The sequence below is a fragment of the Lepidochelys kempii genome, chromosome 11, assembly GCF_965140285.1.
Source record: "Lepidochelys kempii isolate rLepKem1 chromosome 11, rLepKem1.hap1, whole genome shotgun sequence".
NCBI lineage: Eukaryota > Metazoa > Chordata > Testudines > Cheloniidae > Lepidochelys > Lepidochelys kempii.
This window is the reverse complement of record NC_136390.1, coordinates 52,557,264-52,580,024: the sequence shown is the minus strand read 5'-3', so window position 1 is coordinate 52,580,024 and position 22,761 is coordinate 52,557,264. Positions and strand designations below refer to the sequence as shown.

The following is a 22,761-nucleotide window of genomic DNA, read 5'->3' as shown; positions in this document are numbered from 1 at the left end:
CAGGGGGTGAACGGCTTCATATTCCATTATTAATTTGCTGGGGTGCCCATTTCCACCATATTTTGGATGTTTGGCAATTCGCATTCCCCCTACGCCGCCAGGCTAATCTCTAAAAGGAAACATTTAATTAAAACGGAAAAAAAAAAAAAAGATAGACAGGCACGTTACACCTTAATAATTATGCAACTTTGTTAATGCTCACCCTCAAGCCACAAAAGTTCTGTAAGTACACAAATGTATTCAAACTAATATGAAAACACTGTCAGTTTAGAGGCAATTACAGTAGATCCCAGCTTGTCATGACAAAGCGGAAGAGGAGAAAGTGGAAATTAGACTATAAGAAGCAGAAAGATCTGCTCAAATGATTTACTGAGCACTCCCCCCTGTACCAAAAACATGCAGCAACTGTATTTGTTACTATCGTTCAACTACTGCTTTACACAACTCCAAGTTTCTGATCACTGATGGAGAATGCTTGCCAGATATTAACAATTTTATGGTGCTGTAGATTACATTTGGTCTTAAAACCTTCAGCAGTACATTTTTAGGTTAACATTAATGGTGATATGAATGTTGCATATTAAGAGCGGGTTACCTGCAAAGGCTGGTTTTCAGGCATCAGATTGCTTTTAGACAGCTCTACCATCTCCTTTATTTGATAGACAGCGTAAGCCAGAGTAACCCAGGGAGAAGAACTGATCCCCCACGCGGGCTTGTTCACGTCTTCCTGTTCTTCTTGATGCTTCGTTTTCTTGGGAGGAAGTCTGGGCTCAGTTCGAGGCATGATATCTTCTGACTGTTGGTGTATGAGGTCGATGGTTGCTATAGGAACAGGGCTGGAAGGCACTGGGATCCTTTCTGCCAGCATTGTCTTCTCTAAAGTGTAGGGCAACATAATCATCAATGAAGTCAATGATCATTACAAGGAAATGGAGAATCAAAGCACTGAATATGAACATACACAAACATGCTTTGCAATAAACTAAGAATTGCTCTGTTCCCTCACTGTGATTCAAGGACCTCTTGATGCCAACTGGCAGTGGGTACAGGGATTCCTCTGGGCTCACCAAAACAATGTCATGTAAGGTCTCTAATGAAAGCCCAGGTCACACTGGTCATTAAGTAATCATTGTGAGATGTATGTATGGAAAATATGTGGAGTTATGCATATACACTGAAAATTATGTTCTTTAGGTGTGCGAGTTAAGACAGACCACCAAAAGGTAATCCACATAATCCTGGCAGGCAGGGGGGAAGAGATGCTTATCTCACTCTGGCCTGTCATAGGCAATCGGACTATTGTATCTTTCACAATAAACACCTGTTTGCAGTCTGAGCAAAATGCTAATCAATAGATCACACGGGCTGGAGGAAAAAACAAACAGCAGGAGTTATCCTGTTTAGGGGTAAGACAAGGCAATGCCTTGTTAGTTAAGTTCAATGTCTACAAGGCATGTTATGATTTTATTTTAGATGTAACCATTTGTTTTCAATATGCTTACTCACTGTCACTTGAATCTCTGTTCTTTGATAACACACGTATTTGTGTGTTCACTATGTAGCTATCCCTAAGTGCTGAGGTGTTAAGCAAAGTGGGGATCCTGGGTTGAATTTTACAAGCTGGAGCATATTGTTCCTTTGGGAATAGAGGATCTACAAGTCCAGAGAGTGCTCAGTGGAACAGGGGCTGCACCCTCCACAGGGAGGATTCGGGCATTGGTGGGCACTTATCTCTAACAGGTACAGAGGCAGCGAGGCCTGCGGAGCCTGGAAGCGAGAGCTTGCGTTGCCAGAGGCTGGTGGCTTCAGGGAGCTGAGCCCCAGCCAGCACAGGCAAAGCTCCCTCATGCTAAGGGCAGGTGGTGGTGAGGTGCCTCATAGCCTTGGCAGTAAGGATTGTGCTGTTCCCCCCTTGCACACGCTTCTATTGTATGTACACAGTTAAGACTGTGGCTCTATCACAGTTTTACTTTTGATTTGAAAAGGACTGTTTTCAATCGAGCCGTCAGAAAGACAGAAGAGCCGCACCTGTAACCTCAGTGACAAGTATCAGGTGGCTAGGCGAGCACTGCAAATGCCTAAGTGAGACACCTTTCTTTAGATGGGTTTTTTGAAGCTTATAAAGGCAGGATTAATATCAACGACGAGCGGCTAAACCATCTCAGGTTCCCAGATGATATAGTGCTGATAGCCGAAAATACCGCCCAGCTTGAGAGAATGCTTAAAGAACTGAACGTGAAAAGTAGTCAAGTTGGATTAAAAATGAACCAGTCGAAAATGAAATACATGAGATCAGATGTTCTGCCAAGAACCCAAATAACTCTTGGAGGAGAGCAGATCCAAAAGGTTGATAAATACGTTTATCTGGGCCAAGAAGTCAACATGCGCCACCATCAGAAAGGCGAACTGTCGCACAGAAAAAAAGCTGGATGGTGCGCATTCAATGACATCAAGGACAGATTAGCAGAACAACTCGTGCGAATCTTTTTAACTTGACCGTGCTTCCAGTGATGTTATATGGCAGCGAAACATGGTCGCTGACAAAGATCGAAGAACATGAACTGTCTGTCACACAGAGGGCGATGGAACGAACATTTTTGGGCATTTCGCTTGGCGATCACATCCCCAATGAAATAATTATGCAGCAGTCTGGAGTGCGAGACGTTGTTGAAAGCAGGCTCAGCAAAATGTGGTGTGTGGGACATGTGGCCCGACTCAGCGACAACAGATGGACCACAGCTACATCCGAGTGGTATCCATGAGAACCGAAATGACCACGCGGTCGGCCTCCAAAGAGGTGGGATGATTTCTTAACAAGGAGATATGGACAAGCATGGCAAAGGATGGCCAGAGCGAGAGAAGATTGAAAGACGTGTTGTGATCGGCTCAGTCTCAACTGATGAAGGACCGACAGCTTACGCAGAAATATCTGATCAATGCAGTGATTTATTGCCTAACACACTGTGCCCTAAAGATTCTGGATTGCTGCAGGACATTTCTATATATAAACAAGTATTAAAATAAGTGGGCTAGATTTTTTGAGCAATAGCTCTGTGCCATGTAAAACAGTCTAGAGGTAAAATATACTATTTTTTCCTCAGACATTTTCAAAAGAAAGCTTAAATAAAATACTAACAAGTAAAATACTTCAGGGACTGAAATGGCAAACCATTAAGCACATGCTTAGCTAAACTCATGTGATTACTCATGTGAGTAATCCCATTTAAATCAATGAGACTATTACAATGCTTAAAATTAGGCTTATGTTTAAGTGGATGCAAGATTTATGTTTAAGATTTTCAAACAAGTACACAGATGCAGAAGGAAATACAATAACTGGAATATTAAATTCTAGAGAACTATGGCCCAAGAGAAAAATATGAATCCATTTGGGAGGCTCACACATGTACTCCATATGCAATAGAAACAGCGATTATCCCGTCCAAGTTTCTCTTTTGTGCCATAATTTCTTCCACCTGTGTTCAAGTGATAAAGGCAAAACAAATATTTGAACATTCTTAAACACAGGCAACTCAAGAACTACTAAAGGACAACCCTTGTATTTTTAGGATAAAGAAAAATGAACTTCAGATCTACCTGGGTTTTAGTATGGAATAAAAATAACATTTGGGTAAAAGACACTAAATGTTTGCTTATTATTTTTCATCTCTATGAAACAGGTTTATTTTTGGTCTGTAAAAATAATAATATATAGGGTTAATGAAAAAAATAATGTCACAGCTCCTGGGGAATGATTCTGGGCTAGTTTGCCTGTATTATGACCACATATCTCAAATGTCACACACTGATAACTCGAGTTATCATCAGAACACAGGAACAGTCTTGGTCTCGTTGACCTGACTATTTACCTTCTTTTTCATCAGGAACAGCTAGCCACTGGATTAATGCAAAGAGTAGTAGGATCACTAAACAGGCCATTCCTATCCCCCTGAATGTTGCTGCAGCCCCTGTAATGAGAATTATTTTTAGAGCATTTGTTTAGGTAATACAGGAAAAGACAGATATTTGTGATGACTTCATTCACTGCTTAATATCCCATGTAAACTCTCTTTCTTTTTATATGGCATCTCCATTGCTGGAGGTTTGCAACCATGGCAGCCCATTCTCTATGATCTTCTGCCAATCTCTTTGTGGATGAACAGTCCTCTTGATCTACTCAGGATACCACATCAGAGTCCACCCAAGATCAAACTCTCATTAGGTTATTTACTCACTCCACTCACTTTCAGCAGCACTTTCAGCAGCAGGTTATTTTACACAGACTCTAAACAAATTATGCTTTCACTTCTCAATTGAGTGTGCAGAGGTTGCATGACAACCACAGAGTAGTGAACAGTCACTGGTCATCTGATGAAGGATTCATCCTGCTGTCTAGCTGAGGACAGGGCAGTGCTTAGGAGTGGATTTGCTCACATAGTACTAAAAATTCAAGGCATAACATTACAAACACATACACATATAATCAGTGTACAACATCTACATGTGTCTAAATAGATTTTTATGTGATTGAGAGTAACAAATATGGCATCATTAGCAATACATTAAGTGTACATGTGCTTTTAGTCCAGTTTTGCTGCACTACTAAGAAACTGCAATCACACTTAAATAAAATGTTTGCTTACCAAGATAGTTGACCAAAACCCCACCGATCATAGCCCCACAGCCTCTGCCCAGACCTAAGTGGAGACCTTGTAGAATCCCCTGAGCTGAAGTTCTTAATTCTGGAGGCACTGCAGCACTAAGATATGAAATACAAGCTGCCCATATGGCTGCATGGGTTACACCTATGGAGAGGAAACATTTTAGAAAGCACTAAGGATGCTATCATGATCTGTTTTCATTTATTAGTTGACAGCAGCAGTTAAATGTCCTGGGAAGGAAGTGTTTATTAAAGTACTAAAGTCAACCATGTTCCTCTAAAGTATAAATCAGTCTTTCATAAAATAACACAGCTTTCCATTTTTTCTGTGATGCCCAACCTGCCTAGAGATGCAACAACTAGGGCTGTCAATCTCAGTTAACTCACACGATTAATTCAAAAAAATTAATAGCGTTTTTTAAAAATCATGATTAATCGCACTGTTAAATAAAAGAGTACCAATTGAAATTTATTAATTTTTGATGTTTTTCTACATTTTCAAATAGATTGATTTTTATTACAACACAGAATACAAGTGTACAGTGTTCACTTTATATTTTTATTACAAATAATTGCACTGTAAAAATGATAAAAGAATTTTTCAATTCACCTCATACAAGTACTGTTGTGCAATCTCATTATCGTGAAAGTGTAACTTATAAATGTAGATTTTTTTTTGGTTACATAACTGCACTCAAAACAATGCAAAACTTTAGAGCCTACAAGTCCACTCAGACCTACTTCTTGTTCAGCCAATCGTTCAGACAAACAAATATGGTTACAATTTGCAGGAGATAATGCTTCTCGCTTCTTGTTCACGTCACCTGAAAGTGAGAACAGGCATTCGTATGGCAGTTTTGTAGCTGGCATTGCAAAGTATTTACATGCCAGATGTGCTAAACATTCATATGTACCTTTATGCTTTGGCCACCATTCTTATACTACTTAAAAAATAATGCGTTAATTAAATTTGTGACTGAACTCCTTGGGGGAGAACTGTATGTCTCTTGTTCTGTTTTATCCGCATTCTGCCATATATTTCACTTCATTTGGGTTCAGGGATTTGGCTGAAAGGAGGTGAGCAAGGTGGGGGAGGGAAGAGCAGAGGGAGACAGTGGGGAGAGGGCAAGGGCTGGGTGGAGTGAGGCGGGGTCTGGGGCAGAACAGTGGTAGAGTATGGTGGGGCCACAGGCAGAAGAGGTGGGCTGGGGAGCTAGCCTGCCCAAGGAGCAGCTTCACCCACCACCCATGACAGCAGATAAGAGCGGGTCGGCTCCAATGCGCACTACAGTCTCCTTAGGCAAAGGCCGTCTTCACTGAACCGAATGTGCCGGCACCATGCATTCTGCATGAGGGAGAGGGTAAAGGGGTCTCTGAAGGGAACGGTGACTCTCCATCACCGTGAGGCAGGCTGGGCAGCTCTGTATCCTTTGCTGCCTTGTCCCTCCCCGCCCAGGCTGTGGTCAGGCATAGGGGCACCAGTTTAATAATACTGCGTAGGACCCCATAAATCCTAAGGACAGGCTTGCGACACTGGCTATAACAGTGCCGTGCAAATGCCTGTTCTCACTTTCAGGTGACATTGTAAACAAGAAGCGGGCAGCATTATCTCCTGCAAATTGTAACCAAACTTGTTTGTCTGAGCGATTAGCTGAACAAGAAGTAGGACCGAGTGGACTTGTAGACTCTAAAGTTTTACATAGTTTTGTTTTCGAGTGCAGTTATTTTTTGTACATAATTCCACATTTGTAAGTTCAGCTCTCATGATAAAGGGACTGCAGTACAGTACTTGTATTAGGTGAACTGAAAAATACTATTTATTTTCTTTTTTACAGTGCAAACATTTGTAATTAAAAAATAAATATAAAGTGAGCACTGTACACTTTGGATTCTATGTTGTAATATCCAAAATATTTAAATAAATGGTATTCTATTATTGTTTAACAGTGTGATTAATCACAATTAATTTTTTCAATCGCTTGACAGTCCTAGCAACAACCCATTTTCTGTCAATAGCTCCTCCTCCTCATGAGAGTAGCTGGGGGCTTCACAAACCCTAAGACTGGCTCATTGTCAATGTTTCTTAGGCTAGGTTTGCAATACTGAGCCTGTGCTGGCCTAGCTATAGCTGCCAGCACAGCCTTGTAGTTTAGGCACAGTGTACGCCTACAGTACAAGGAGTTCTGCTAGGGTCGGAACACCAACTCCCTAAACAACGATAGCTATGCCAGCAGAAGCACTCTTCTGCTGGCACAGCTGCATCTACACCAGTGGTGTTGTCAGTCTGGCCCTTCTCTTAGGGAGTGTGGTTTTTTCACACCTCATGACTGACACAGTTATGGTGATATATGTTTTAAATGTAGAAAGACCTTAACATTACTGCCGCATTTGAAGGAGTTCAAAGACTAATCCTTACATCTACACAGACATACCACTATGGAAATCAAACTGTTTAAAAAAATAAAATAAAAGCATATTCTAAGAACCACCTCAAAATCAATTCTTTCCAAACTCTTGGCACTACTCACTTTGCATTTGCACTTGGCTTTGGGAGATCTTGGCTGACAGACCACAGAGGTTCCTCAGGGTTTGGCAAGGTACACTAAGCTTTGCTTATGCTGTTTTGAATCGGACACAACAGGATTTCTTCCACTGTTGTAAGTCTGCTCTCACTAAGTGTGCCATGACAAATCATTTTTTCCCACCAGCAGTCAGACATCACCAGTTTCCATTGCTAACAGTGGTAGAGGTCCTTTCATATCTAAATAATGCATATGCATTTGAGGCACTCTTGGCTAATCAAATTATAATACATTTTGGTTGCCTTTATTATTTTTTTTTTCTTACCATGGAAAATCAGAAGATGCAGAGACAATTTTGCCTAAGGCAGAACATAGTGGTCAGATGTCATGGAGCAAAGAAAAAAACAAAAAACCCCACCAATTATCAGCAGGCAGGGAGAGGGGAAGGTTGCTATCTGCAGCCTCAATTTGAAATCCTGAATTTGGGGCAGGAGGCAAGAATAAAACGGCAATTTTGTAGAGAGATACATGGTGAACACACCTGAAGCTATTTTAATGTGGTTCTGCTTTAAAAAAAACAAACAACCCTCATGGGTTGGCTGTTGATATTTTTTCAAGGTTGGGTGGATTTAAATATAGTCACAGCTCATCCCTTGACTAGCCATTGCTAGCATTTGCCCAATTGCTAGCTTAGAAAAATGGTTTGGACAATGGATGATTTAACCAACAGGGATCAGTCCTATGTACCTGATTTATTAACCAGCATCAGGGAGAGACAGTCTGGTTCTGCAACTGCTGATCAGCACAGACTGAACAGCCACATAAACTAAATTAAATAAGATAAGGGTAATAAATCTGTAGGTGGCATACTGACATACAAGATTACATAGTATTCATTTAATGAATGGCAATATACTGGAACTGATCTTCTGGTTAGGAGCCTATTTGATGGCTAGAAAGTTCTATGCTTATTTTTCACTCTCTGCAAAAAGTCTGATTTAGATAAGTTACAACAAAAATATGTGGGAGCTTCAGGAAATTTAGTAACAGAGGATTAGTCAGCAGATTACAGAACACACCATGATTAAGTACATATCTAGAAATAATTTTTCAATTGTGAGTCTGTCCTTACTTATAACGCATCAAGCTTATTGAAAGACAACTTATGCCAGACATGCTGAATGATTTTCAGACTACTTTATACAGTATATATGGGTCCAAAAATTTAAAAAGTAATAATTTTGAAAAACCTACTGGGTACATACTGATGAGATTCCCGACTGATTTCATTTTAAGTAGAAAGTAACTATCATCTTCTTGATCCCCAATTTAAAGGCGTAAACAAACAAGGATGATTCAGTTTTTCAAAAACTATGTCATATGCTGATTAAGGAAATCACTTAAAAGCTTATGTAATGCACTCAGACTGTCAATTACAAAAGAGAATAAAATATTAATCATCAAGTTAAAACGTGGCAAATCCAAAACATTTCTGGTGTACTTTTAATAATTTGAGTACCATGCTCATCTATTTGGTAAGGAAAACAAAGGCTACAATATTAAACACACACCCCCCCCCCCCACAAGTCTAGAACAATAGGGTCCAGAGAAGCGTCTGGAGTTTTTAATTCCCTTCAAAATGAACTTAATCCCTTTAGAGCCAAATAGGAAGAAGTTTGCTTTGTTTTTTGTGATGGGCATCTATATAGGATTAGAACGAGTTAAATGTTTCAAGAGAGACTGTCCATGTGAAATATAAATCAAAAATCAAATACACTGTCTTGCTTTAGCCACTGGCATCTCTTTGGACACAAGATCTACAGTAACAATTTACATTGAAGTTTTCTACTCATGCTAACCTCTAGCAAACTAAGTTTTAGAGCATGGATATTTTATGGGATGTAATTCATCCAAACAAAAAAGGAAAAATATTTTATTAATTACCCACATACCCCTCTCTCCCTTAGGGATTCAGATACATATACTCTGACTCTCCTACCTAGCTGTTTAAAATAGCCACAAATTGATTCTGGGACCCCATTCCACTGTTACACAATCCTGACATACAAAGGAAGCTCTACAGCAGAAGGCAAATGAAGCAGGCAAGAAGAGACCTGTTCTGTCTTGGCTGGTCTTTGTGAGGACTGTACCATTTTATGTCCGTTAACTATTCTATTGGGACAAATCTGGCATTGTTTCTCAGATCGTAACTGTCCATTGCTCCTCCTTGAAGAGTCACAATCAAATTATAACCTTTATATAACCAGCTGGTCAGCGCCTATATAAAGAGCTTTCAAACTAATTCTGATAGCGTAAAAGGAAAAGATTTTAGTATCATAGCCTGTCTAATCGAACTGTGGTGAATAAACCATCCCTCCCTCTCCAACATTATTTACTCCACAGAAGTAACCATCTTTGCTAACTTAAACTGGAGCTTCACGTGCAAAAGGAAAGCAAGACTGGTCCTGGTACTCATTTCTGGAGCTTTTTAGCCAGTTGCCACTTTGTAACAGCTCCATATCTTTAAAATTGATATTTTCAGGTCATTAGTCTCATCACCCAGCTGGTCAATTTAGAATGGCTGCTATTAGACAGATGAGGAAATTTTATACTGGGAAAAATTCTTTCCCAGAATAGAGTTCAGCCCATTGTTTTGAAAACGACATGGCCTGAGTATTTTAGTGTTAAAACTACAGTCACTGTATTGAGACAGAAAAGTGATTGATGGGGCTTTTAAGCTTCTTTATATCTATTAAATGCAAAAAGTCAACACGTTTGAAAGACAACAGTTAAGGGGGGGGTGGATTTATGCTTGTTTTAACCTTTTTTTTTTTTTTTAAATGCTCTAGCCACCAAGGAAAATGTTCTGGAACATCCTTTCTTTGTTATATTTTTCAATGACTTTCTGAATTTATAATTTAAGCTACTGAATGCTCTACTGTAACCTGACAAGAATTGGAGGCAGATTACATTAATTCATGTCTTTGCATGATTGGAGAATGAAAACATGCAGCATTGTATTTACACCCCACAGACACTCATTTGGCAGGCAGCCTTGAAACTTCTAGCAATCCAAGTTAATCCAACCCCTTATTTTCATATAACCATGCATTTGTGAACAAACAAGGCTTATGGTTTCCAAACTCTTTCATTAGGAAATAAGTGTAAAATAAACTCCTCTCATTTTCTGTCTTAAGATGCTGTGCTTGAGCAGCTCTCACGAACTTGAAATACACTGAGAACAACAAAACTGCTGTATGGTTAAAATTACAAATCAATAGATGCAGTTTGCACAGTCTCTTCTAGAAATCTCTCCATGCCCTGTGGTGGCCTTGAATTCTTATCTAGAAATTCAATTGTACATTTCTAATTTTATGATAATTAAACATTTAATCTTCTTTAAAATTAACTTATCCACCATTACATACAAGTATTTCATTTACTTTGATTTGACAATCAGAGACCAATAAATGAAACAGTTTTACGTAGAGAACTTCAGGAATCACAAATTCCAAATCCCACCCTAGGTAATAAACAGCACAAGTTTGCCATATTTTACTCTATCAGTTCTGCTAAATATGTAATTCTACAGAAAAGTCATTAGGCATTGGAAACACTGTTAGAGCATATTGTGATAAGACACTTACCAAATCAAAAATTTTGAATTACTACATTAAAATGCACTCATGTGATGTATATAATTAGAAAAAAAACTTTTGGAAACCAGAAGCACTAGATCAAAACAGAAGGCTCATTAATACCACAACTTGTAGTGACTCATCGGATGTTGCTCACTTTGAATGGGAGAGTCAAGTAATCTAGATCTCAGATTAGAACCACCTCAAAAATGGTAATATGGTGAGGTGTGATCTTTTTTTGAACGGTGTTGCATGCTACAGTAAATTAAGAGTATAAATGGTAGAAAGTAAATCTATATAGAAAGTAAATCTGAATTACAGTAATCTAATATGCTTTTAGTAACACAGCTAAGGTCTTTTTAAAAAATATGATTTTTCATCTGACAGCAAGACTCAAAATGATGCTTCTGCACAGACCACATATATCATTAATATCTCTAATTTAAAATAATGGCCCTGTAAGTAATTGATTTGAATAAAAAGTAAAACTAAAAGGCTTGCCTGGTCTTGCAAGCACATACAGAGCTTTGTTGAAACCTAAGTTCCTGTCAGGTTACAATAGCTTAAGCTATAAATCACAGAACACCACTGAAAAACAATTGCAGAAAAATTGAACAGACAGGATGTTCCAGAACATTTTCTTTGGTGGCTAGGGCATTTAAAAAAAAAAAAAGGTTAGCACAAACATAAATCCATTCTTTTTAACTGTTGTCTTTCAATCATGTTGATTTTTTGCATGTAATAGATATAAAGAAGCTTAAGGACTCCAGGAACCAAACAGCACATGCAGGTGTGCATTCAGCTCATGCTCCTGTCTCTTTGTTTAGTTATAGGGCGTGTTGATCTCAAACAGATCTGTTTGGATCAACAAACAGAACAGTGTGCAGATCAACCGCAGAACCAACCTCCTGACGTCAAATCTTTTCCATGACGACCACTGTCAAAATTTATGAAACCATAAAGTGTTTTGGGATATTTATAGTCAGAAGCAAAGAGCTACTGGACTTTCTCTTAATCACAGCTCAGATGGCAACATGAATAATTTAAGTGGCTCGCTTTATACTATAAGATCATAACTGCATCATCTTACCTTGAAGTACTTCCATAGGGAGAACAGTCCAGGCATTTTCCAGATAGGAGATATAAATGTAGCGAGCTGTATTACAGGCAAGGCCAATATAGAGCACTCTAAAGGGAGGAAGGAAGAAACACAGTTGTAGAGGTTTGCAGCTGCCATGTCTTGTATAGTACCATAAATATACTGGATTGCTTTCTAAATCCTAATAAGAATGCGAAATGCAGCACAAGGAAGTGTGTGCTCACATGTAACAATTTCTTACTCAAAAATCTTCCTTTACAAAGATCCCACACCTAAACGCAACCTCTTCCCACTCTGCAGGCCTGCAGTTAACCTTCTTCCAAGTTAAAAATAAAAATGTGATTGATTAAATTTAAACAAAACCCCAGGAGAATTCTTTTCAAACCACTAATGGAAAACAAATTAATCCTAAGTAGAGGGATGTTTCTGTCTAGGGTTAATAGACCCTCTGAGCTTCTGACTAGGTAATGTCTATTCTCATTTTATGTACTGTCCTACTGCATTATATTTTAGAGAGAATATGGTTTCCATCAAACCTCACACCAGCCTTTTTAAATGCCTCAACGATTCAGACATCATCATGTCCTATAATTAGTAAAAAGAAAAGGAGTACTTGTGGCACCTTAGAGACTAACCAATTTATTTGAGCATGAGCTTTCGTGCTCAAATAAATTGGTTAGTCTCTAAGGTGCCACAAGTACTCCTTTTCTTTTTGCGAATACAGACTAACACGGCTGTTCCTCTGAAACCTATAATTAGTAACAGAGCTGTACAGTTTAAGATGAGTATAGGTCCATATTATTATAGGAATTTATTTCATCCATGCTGATGTAAAGTTAGCATTCCAGAAGTTGCATCCAGTTCACTACTTCTCTGAAATATGTACTCTTCCACAAAAAACAATACATACTCCATGTAGTGACAATGCTACTGTTGTCACTTGTCTAGTTTTCAACAGGACAATCCAGTTTGGAAGCAAGAGGTTACGAGTCAGGTTTTAAAATAACTGGTGACCAGAAAGCTCAAGTCCAGTTTTCCCAGTTCATTTTCTCATCATACTATTTAACCAAACATCCCCTCTCCTTTCCTGACTTCAAGCTTCAACCCAATTGCTTCTTCCTCACCAAGCTAAACTAGCATTCCTAGAAGCAGCCTTTGTTATGCATCGTATCTTTCCTGTGGCTCTAAAAAGGAAACATTCTAGTAGGAGGAGATAAATCATCTCTTTTCCAGGACCAGGGAAAGAGGTAGATTTGGATAACAGACTAAATTAGTTTAAATTAGCGACAAGTCACTTTCCCTTGTTGTCCATTACTGCCAGGAAATGCAAGCTGTAAAATCAGAAAGGAAGAGGAACGTGACTAAACCCCCCTTACCATCCGTCCATACATAGAGGGGCAACATTAACTTCCTCCCTGGTTTGCATTTGACACGTACCAGGTTCACCTAACTTTACAATAACTTTTCTGATTTTTTTTTTTAAAGGTTATTTCTGGCTCTTTATTTCAACCTCTCTTTTAGCACTCTGCTTATTATACCTCCCTACAGGGCAAAGATGAGACTGCAGTATTTACTGATCTGCACTCAGGTGTTTTGTAAAAGATCTTGTTATTCAACTTGCAGGTTTCTAGTGGACCTGTTCCAAGTGGGAGCAACTGTAGAACGTTCAAGGTGACCCACAGATATTTAAAAAAAACCCTAATCTTAGAATGATGCACTGCATCTCTTAAATAACCAAGGTATGAGGGCTACTCAGGATTGAAACACAGGAAAATTAAAAAGGAAAAGTTGGTCTGGAGGTTAAGGCACAGGCCTGAGTCTCTGAATATCAGGGCTTTATTTTTTCCACAACCTCAAGCTCACTATGCACTCTTAGCAAAGCCATTTAATTGCTTCGTGCCTCAATTTACCATGTGTAAAACTGGGCTAATGATTTCCTATTTCACTCAAGTATTGTGAAGCTTAAATCAATGTTAAGAAACTTTGAAAAATCTAAGATGGAAAGTGCGAATACAAATGCAGTATTTTTAAAATTTTTTTTAAAGAGGTCCCATGATGTTCAGTCTTACTGGCTTCCACTCAGACAAAGGCCACTTTGCTCATGATATCACTACTCAAACGTAACTACACTGGAGTCAGCCTACTGGGATCAGGTAAGCCTGTGCTTTCTGCAATAATGCCCAGATTTGCAAAGTTCTTAATATTTTATACCTTACAATAATTCATGTATTGTTGCAGAAAGTCTTACCAGACACCCCAACAAGCTGGCTCCGGACTCTATGCTTCCACAGGTATGGCATGGCGTTAGAGGGGGTCGATAGCTGATGTGTGTCGCCAGGATAGTAACACTGGAGCATCACTTAGAGCAGAAAATGGGGAGCAATGGCAAGGCTGGACATCAACAGGCAAAGTAGGGTAGGGAGATTAAATCTGTAGGGAACGAGAGCTACAACGAATTTGTTCCTTTCATCCATTCATCTCTACCATCTTTCTGTCCAACAACTTCACCTATTTTTCTTGATTGACTCCAGTGCAATCAATTTCTTGCCAACTTCCTCCCAAAGAGAAAAATGGCCCTATGCAGTAAGCACACTTTTCACGTCCCTTCTCACCAGTTTCACTTCCTTTCTGCCAGCCTCCATTAGCTCAGAAGCAAAAAATCAAGTAAGGAATACGGACAGAGTTCTCCTGTTTACTTGTCTTTCAGAACGTTCAGCTAGATATTTATAAATCGAACCCAAAATGGCCAAGATGATCACATTTGAGTGTCAAAAGTTTAAGCACCCAATTAAAAGTAGCCTGCTTTTAGAAGGGCTGAGCCATTGAATTCAGGAGCTAGTAAGTACTTGGGGAGCCCTCATCATAATCTCTGAGCAACTGCTTGTTTAATTTTTCTCATCTTTCCATGATCTTTCATATCTTAGGACACAGCTGTTTAGCAGAGCCGGGCGAATAACTGATTTTTCTGTTCATTGACAGTTATGAAAAAATAATCCAAGAAGGTTCAGGTTCACCAAAATTGAAAAATTTCAACAAATTGAAAAAAATCCATTTTGGGCACTTGTAAGGGGCTAGATTTACAAAAAACACATGGAGAAACCACTGCCCTCCTTATAAAACTTTCAGTCCAGTGGTTAGGGCACTCATCTGGAATGTGGGAGATCCACGTTCAATTGCTCTCTCTGCCTGATGTGGAGCAGGGGCTTGATTTGGGTCCTCCCACATCCTAGGTGAGGACCCTAATCACCAGTCTATAGAGTCATTCTCATGCTTTTTCCCTGACCCAATGACTATTCATTGTCATTCACAGTGACAATTCATAGTACACCACCACCACCACCTCCTCCTGCCATTTTGTGAATGGTATCTAAGGCCTGGAAAACAAAATGGGGATCAAAACTATTTGGCAAATTTGTGTCAAATTTACTAATAGTTTCTGATCAACTAAAATTTCATTTTTCAATACACTATACACATGAATTTTTTTGCCCAGCTCTAGTCATCACCCAACTGTTCCCCAGGAGAACAATGGGTGCTAAACAATTTTGACAGTCTTTCCACTTAATTTAGGTGCCTAAATGAGAGCTATTTTGAAAATCTGGCCCTGATGCTTTAAACTTCCTACCCTCCATATGACATGCAGACAAAATAGCTAAGTGCCAGCATATAAAAACTAGGAAGCAACTGGAAGAGTAGGCTTATGCCCAGAATAGAGCAGTGGTATTCAGAACTGTCTGAGTTAGCAACCAAAGAAAAGTGCTCACTGCCAGAGAGCAATTATCTCAATTTGAAGAAATTTGGACCCCTTTTCTAGATACATCTGGACATAAAATATTGAGACGGTTCAAAGAATGCCATACCTTCATTCCACCTAACCTCTTTTTCCCTGCCCCTTCCTCTCTCTATTCATGTACATCTTCTCCTAGTTTATTACTGCTAACCCCACCCTGTCAGGCAGGAGGGATAGTGAAGGAACTAGTGCTAAGCTATCAGAAAAATTACAGCAAGAGCTTCTATTCTTTAGAATGGAAGGAAGAATACGTAGACATCAGTGTACTTCTTTGCTGGTAGTAGGGGTTAAAGGAAGATAGAACAACTTCAGCTGTGACCTTTCTACACCATAATAGAAAAGTCATAGGCATCTCCCTCACAACAGACCTAGGAAGTCTTCAGGGCTGGGTGTGTAGTGGGAGGAACCTTTCCCCTCCCACTATTATATGAGACCTTAGAGCACAGTTTCTGAGGACACTTAATCCTCTATGTTCATATTCTGTTTTGGGCCATTAAAAAAGGATACAGCTGTACAACATACAACCCTGGTCTCATCTGGTTATCTCTGTTTTCCATAAGATACATTAAACATCCCTAATGCATTAGTGTAGTTTAAAGCTAATGCTACTCATTTTATTAGTAAGTGGAGTAACCTTAAAATAAAGTAAAATAAAATAAAGCAGTCATACCAGTCAATGTGTTTAAAGCAATGCAAAGGGGATCACATACAGCAGTGGTTCTCAAACTTTTGTATTGGTGACCCCTTTCACATAGCAAGCCTCTGAGTGCGACTCCCACCCGTATAAATTAAAAACACATTTTTATATATTTAACACCATTATAAACGCTGGAGGTGAAGCGGGGTTTGGGGTGGAGGCTGACAGTTTGCAACCCCCCATACAATAACCTCATGATCCCCTGAGGCGTCCCGACCCCCAGTTTGAGAACCCCTGACATACAGGATCATTAACTCCTCACCGTTGCCAGTTAGTTTTCACTTTTTGGGAGGAGGGGCTTTAATGCAGTGGACCAAGAGTCTACGTTATTTTGCAAAGTTCAAAGAGCTAGTGGAGAAAGATAGCATCTGGGGCGGACAGTTGCAAGTTGCTATGACTAAAATATAAATAAGTATTAGATAATACTAAAATATGAAAAGAATAGGACAAACAGTTAATATACATTCATTGTTCTGGCTGTGGTTATAAAGGGACGTGTGTTAAACTGACACTAGCTACTGTTAGTATCTAAGCAATTTAGGTCAAGTGAAGCAATACACTCTGCCCAATATCTATCAAAGTTTAGAAGAGATGGAATTTCTTTTTAAAAAGAAATCCTTAATATGGAAAATGTAGAGAAAAAGCAGCAAGGTCTACACCCCATTCTTGTCTATTTTACTCTCTTACTTCCACAGTCCTGCCATTTCTCTTTCCTACTTAAACCACACATGAAAGAAAACGGGCTAAACCTAAGTTTTTGTACTATAATCAAGTACATTTTGAAAACACCAGGAAATGGAAGTATCTTGATGTAGCCCTATGACTGACTGCCCTGACCACTTTGCTTGTATATTTTAACTCCTCCACTCCGTACATGTTTCTAGAGGCTTTAAGGTTCTTAGGGCAGGGAATTTCTTCCTATATATGTGCGTACAAAATATCTAGCACATTGTGGGTTCTACTGCAGTATAAAGAAAAATATTAAGAGGGGAAATTAGGTTTCACATTAAGAGTTGACCTTAACTCCCAAGGTTGAACAGGAGCATTATACTACAAAGCTTTACAATTGGTGTTGTGTAAACTAATGCCTATTGATATCAAGATTAGGAACATCAAAGGTTAATGAAAAAAAGCAGTATTTAAAGGTACTCTAAGCAGCCAGGAGCTATGGAACTGTAGATTCCAAAGAATTTTGCATGTAGGAGATATACTTCAAAACTGGCAGTCTCCTGTTCAGCAAAACATCGATTGCTTCATACCCAGATTTAAAACCATTTTGACTATGATTTGCTAATGACTGTTCTTTCCATGAGTATTATACATTTCTCAATGTCACTGTGCCCTAAAAGAAAATTATGCATTTAACATGAGCAAGTCCCAGGTCCAGATTATCTCCACAATTACATTGCATACAAACAAACAGACAAGATATAATAATTATCTCTTGTTCATTTATACACCTTTAAAGTCAATATACACATGTAAATTCCAGGGCTTCAGCTCCATCAAGGGGTACTTTCTGGCGACATCGGGTGGCACGTACGTATCTCTTACCTGGGCCATGTCATTACCAAAACCTCCAATATATAGAATTTAGCCGTGGACTGTCAAATAAATAATCCTTAAATCTAATCTTTTACTTAAAAAGGAAGCTTTCCCTTCCATGATCACTCCTTCCACTTCCCTTTTCCATCCAAATGCATCTAGATCTAGAGTAATGAAAGTACTACATCCACACATCTGGCACAAGACCTCTTGTCAAAACACAGTGCCTCATAACTCCACCAGTTTATTTATGTTTCTTTTTCAACAGACACTTTAAATGCCAGAGGAGAAATACATATCTTTTTAGACGGCAATCCATCTACTGCCTGTCACATAACATAAGGCTAATATTCAATACACTTCATATGAGAGGAGGAAAGCAAATTTAACATGCCAAAAACAAAACATTTTCATGCTGCAGGTGTAGAGACCTTCTCAAGGTTTCAGCATGGTCTATGAGCTGAAAATGAAAAGTATCTTTTGCTATTAAATTACACTCTTCTTTTTTCCTTTGCCTGCGATGTGCCAGTAAATTTTGTTAACTAATTATGTGTAAAATTTAAAGTTATGAAAGCTATTTACCCTTATTATGCAATCCACTTCCATGGAAGGAAGATATGAAAATATGACAACTCCTGCTTCACCAATAAAAACAAGTGAAGGGAAGGGAGAGAACATCTTGTGATCAGCACAGAAAAATGTATACTGGTTTGCTTAAAATAATGGATCTAGATTAATTAAAAGCCTAAAGACTCTACTTGGTATAAAATTTGATGTCCCAAGTGCCAGGCACAGTAACTTGAGAGATCACTTGAAACATACCTTTGGCTGAGGTCAAGAGAGACAACAGTGGGATCAACTCACTGAAAACAAACAGGACATGCAGAAAAAACTGCACGACCCATATGGTTGAAAATGCACTGACATCTAGATAACGGATCCTCAGGTGTATTGGGAGAGGGTATGGGAACAAGACTACATATACAGTTTTGTGAAAATATGCTTTGCCTCTGTTTAGGGGACCACCGTAAGTTGTGACAATATTACACACTTCAAGATAAACAAGCCCAGAATAGATTGTTGTTCAAACAAATCATGGAGTTTTGAAGCAAAATCATTGGGGATACACTTTAAAGTAATCCTTTCAAGGTTACACTGCCAAATATCACTGAAGTGCTGAGAAAACATTTTGGGTGTTATGAGTAAGTTACATCATATACATGTTTAAAATGGACATTTCTTTCATCAGGCAGTCACGTATCTGACTGTACGCAGGTCAGGCAGAGATCTTTAAAACAAGGGGCAAGAGTGGTTTTGGAGAAGTGTTGCCTCACTGTTTAAATCCACAGTAAACAGAGTTCTCCAATTTAGAGACTGTAACCTAGTCCCATTGTCTAGAGAATGTATTCACGGTATTTATATATATTTTTGTAATATAAAGTTATAGCACTGGAATATATTACAAATTCACTGTGCCACATTAGGAATTTGACAGAAATTGGGGGAAAGGATCATATTAAAAATAAGGCTTGCTAGAAAAAAATTCATAATAAACTTTCACCAGTTTCTAGCTTTTTTTTTCTTTTTTAAATATTGGGTAAATGCTACAGGGATCTTTATGTTACCTCTTCTGTTTCTATTGCACTGGACTCCTACCTTGCCTGGTATATCAGAGAGACTACACTATTTCTGGATGTTCAGTGTTCTAGCACCAACACAATATCACTCCCTGAAATACTTCTAGGGATGGTGCTGGCAAATACTGATATCTTCACCGATGGTGCTCTCCAACAATGAAGAGATAAGTGAGGTTGTTCATCTCCAGGCAGAACCATTCTTGGTCCAGCTCAGCCAGGAAGAGCATAACTTAAAAGAAGTCACATTTATAAGCAGCACAAATATAGTTAAAAAAAAAAAACAGATTCACAGGAGGAGACGATTTAAAACAGAGAAACACGAGGCTAACTCAACTTAATACTCTAGACACGTAGCTCCAATAACATGTGCACAGTTCTTTAGTGATTGTCATTTGCTTACCTGATGTGACCGATCAGTTCAATCAACTTGTGGCTAAAGAAGTAGGCAGTCAGCTCAGACACGTGGCTCAAGACAGAACAGACTCCAAAGAGGGTGGTAGTACCATTCAGGTCTTCCAAGTGCCAGTAGAGAAAGGTGAACACAAACCCATACCCAAACCCCATAAACCAAGCCACGAACAGCACAGACCCATACTGTATGCCGCAAAGGAGCTTCATCAGGTCCCAAAAACTGAATGACTGAGACTGGCTTATGCTGCTGGGGGTGTCATCAGAGGATTCAGTGGAGGCATTTCCATCCACCTGTGGGATCTCTACTTCCTTCCTCTTGTTTTCATCTTCTTTGTAGTGGTTATAATGGAATCTGAACTGGGTGGCCACAATAAGTGCCACTGACATCAGTACACCAAAGACTATGAAAACAATCCTGTAATTCTTGTACTCAGGAGCTTTACACCCCAGACCTTCGATGATCACTTCTATTCGGGTATAGTCTATACCAATTCCCACCGACAGCATGGCCAGTCCCCAGCCCAGAGAGCCCCACATTCGCTGCAAGCCATAGCGGTCCCTGTGTTTGCCAAGATATTGGAGAGTCACGGTGTCCACAATGGTAACAGATGAGGCACTGAAAAACTCTCCTATAATGACAACCAAGAGAATGAGTAGAAAGATAGCTTCTACTTCTTGATGATCATAAACCAGCATGACATGGTCAAAAGATACTGGCTTCGTGGTGACAACAGGTGGTGGCGTAGGGTGGGTCATATTTTCTGGCAGTCCTGGGTTAGTGGTGGTATTCTTTGAAATAAAATTTGTATTGTTGTTATCCAAGGCAAGGTCTCCATTTCTGGTCTGAGCAGAAAATGGAAACAATTCCAAAGTTGGGGGACTGTTAGCTAACAGTCCCCGCTTCCCACGACCCTTCTGTAATGTAGCACTAGCTGTAGTTAGTAGAGAAGAAATCGTGGCATTTTGGGGCAGCGAAGTTAAAAGGTGGCTGGCATTGGAAGGATGTGGTGGTGGAGGGACCTTTGGTACACATCTTAAGGTAGCTGGTCTAACAAATCCAATCCCCAGGTTAAATAAAATCCAACATAAAAGCGAAAAGAGAAGGACAACTTTCCCTTTTTTAAAGCGATCTGCCACCACTCCCCAGAAAGGAGCACTGCAGAACTCAATAAAGTACCTAATGCCCACCAGAAGTCCACTCTGACTGGGCGACATGCCCAGCTGCTTATAATACACAGGAAGCAATGGGTAAAGGGAGCCATATGCAGAATAAAAGAAAAAATAAAAGACCTTGGAGATCAGAAGATCATTGTTTATTTTGACACAGTGCCTTTCTAACCAGTCTAGCTCCTCATCTGGGACAGTGGTGGTCTCCGTTGAAGGGGTTTCATTTTGGGGCTGGAGATCTTGTTCCTTGGAAATTCCATTGAAAGGATCAGCAAGCACATACTTTCTCTTCTGCTCTTCTTCATCATCAGTTAAAATGGCAACTTTATCATCAGCCGCCATAGCTCACCACAAGCATCCGATACTCAACACACTCTCCACAATGACTGCAGCTATCCTGTAGGGCAAATAAAATAGACTACAGTTAAAGCACAACAGAGAGAAGGAAGGGTGCAATCATGGAAGGTCAGGCACTGAGGAATAAAAGAAAGAGAGCCTCTTTTTATTACTTACATGCCCTGCCCATAAATATCTCAGGAGCTGAGGAAAGAAAAACATCGTATTCAACGGTTAATTCACTTTGATAATGCCAGACAATACTGGCAATCATGAAAAAGTGGATTTAGTGACTGACACTGCCACTACTATAGCAATTTATCTTCCAGCAGCAGTTCTGTAGCTCTTTGCAATAATCATTCTTTACATTTATTACAGGAGAGATTTTCAAAGGCACAAATAGGAGCTAGGCAACTAACTGAAATTTGTGCCTTTGAAATCTCCCCCTACAAGTCATCTACTTTCCTAAGAATCTAACTCCAGTATTTACAGTTTTGCTTAAATAACCGAAGGACAGAAAATGAGGTGACTCAGGGCACAAGTCATGAGATATGAAGCTCTTCTTCACCAGTCATATCCATTACACCTAAAGGCCTAAGAAAAATTATTTGATCTCCAACTGGAGTCCAATTTTGAGAAATGCTGAGCATCTGCAACTTCAGTTGAAGTCAGTGGGACTGTGGTTGCTCAGCATCTCTGGGAAAAAGAAAAGTAAGGCCCCCTAGTTCCTAGAGGGCAGGTACCTACATCATAAAAATCATCCTCACAATTAGGTTGGAAGCCTCAGTAGCAGGGGGCAAGGATCGAACAGACATGGGATTCAACTGATCTTTTATCCCTTCCAAGGTTCAGAAATACAAGAGGGACTGAGGAGAAAACATATTGCCACTGCAGGCCCTGTACTTATTCTGTGGAGAAACAGTGGATTTTAGGAAGGTCAGTCCTGTACCTTTTTACAAATAATAATGAATTTAAAAACCAATTTTAAAAGCCACCAGGATTTAGATTTTGCTTTTAAGAGCATCTTTCATACTTAAGGTGCTCATAAAAGATCTTAATAATAGTGTTAGCCATTAGTATTTTCCTTACGGGGAACAAAACATCGGTCTCCCACACAGAAGTGCAGTCCATTAGTTCTTGGCTACCAGATTGGAGACATATTGCATTAATTTGAGATTTTGTGGCATTAATATTTGTAAACTCAACCTGGAAAAAAAATTAGATTCACAAACTATATAATGTAAATAGGTTTCACTCTA

General features: G+C 39.3%; 1 protein-coding gene across 4 annotated transcripts in view; it reads right to left on the bottom strand.

Annotated features, from left to right (window-relative positions):
• MFSD6 (major facilitator superfamily domain containing 6) overlaps nt 1-22,761 on the bottom strand; it is a 40,706-nt gene that overhangs the window by 5,055 nt on the left and 12,890 nt on the right. For 3 of the 4 annotated variants that reach the window (XM_073306189.2, XM_073306193.2, XM_073306192.2), the window contains exons 2-6: nt 19,989-21,563; nt 11,911-12,008; nt 4,644-4,805; nt 3,870-3,968; nt 596-876 (exon numbers count right to left, since the gene is read on the bottom strand). In XM_073306189.2, coding sequence (XP_073162290.1) covers nt 596-876; nt 3,870-3,968; nt 4,644-4,805; nt 11,911-12,008; nt 19,989-21,508 — 2,160 coding nt within the window. In that variant the 5' untranslated portion in view covers nt 21,509-21,563. Of the gene's footprint in view, nt 1-595; nt 877-3,869; nt 3,969-4,643; nt 4,806-11,910; nt 12,009-19,988; nt 21,564-21,679; nt 22,742-22,761 lie in introns of those variants that run through there. The other variant, XM_078847997.1, reaches the window with a different exon arrangement.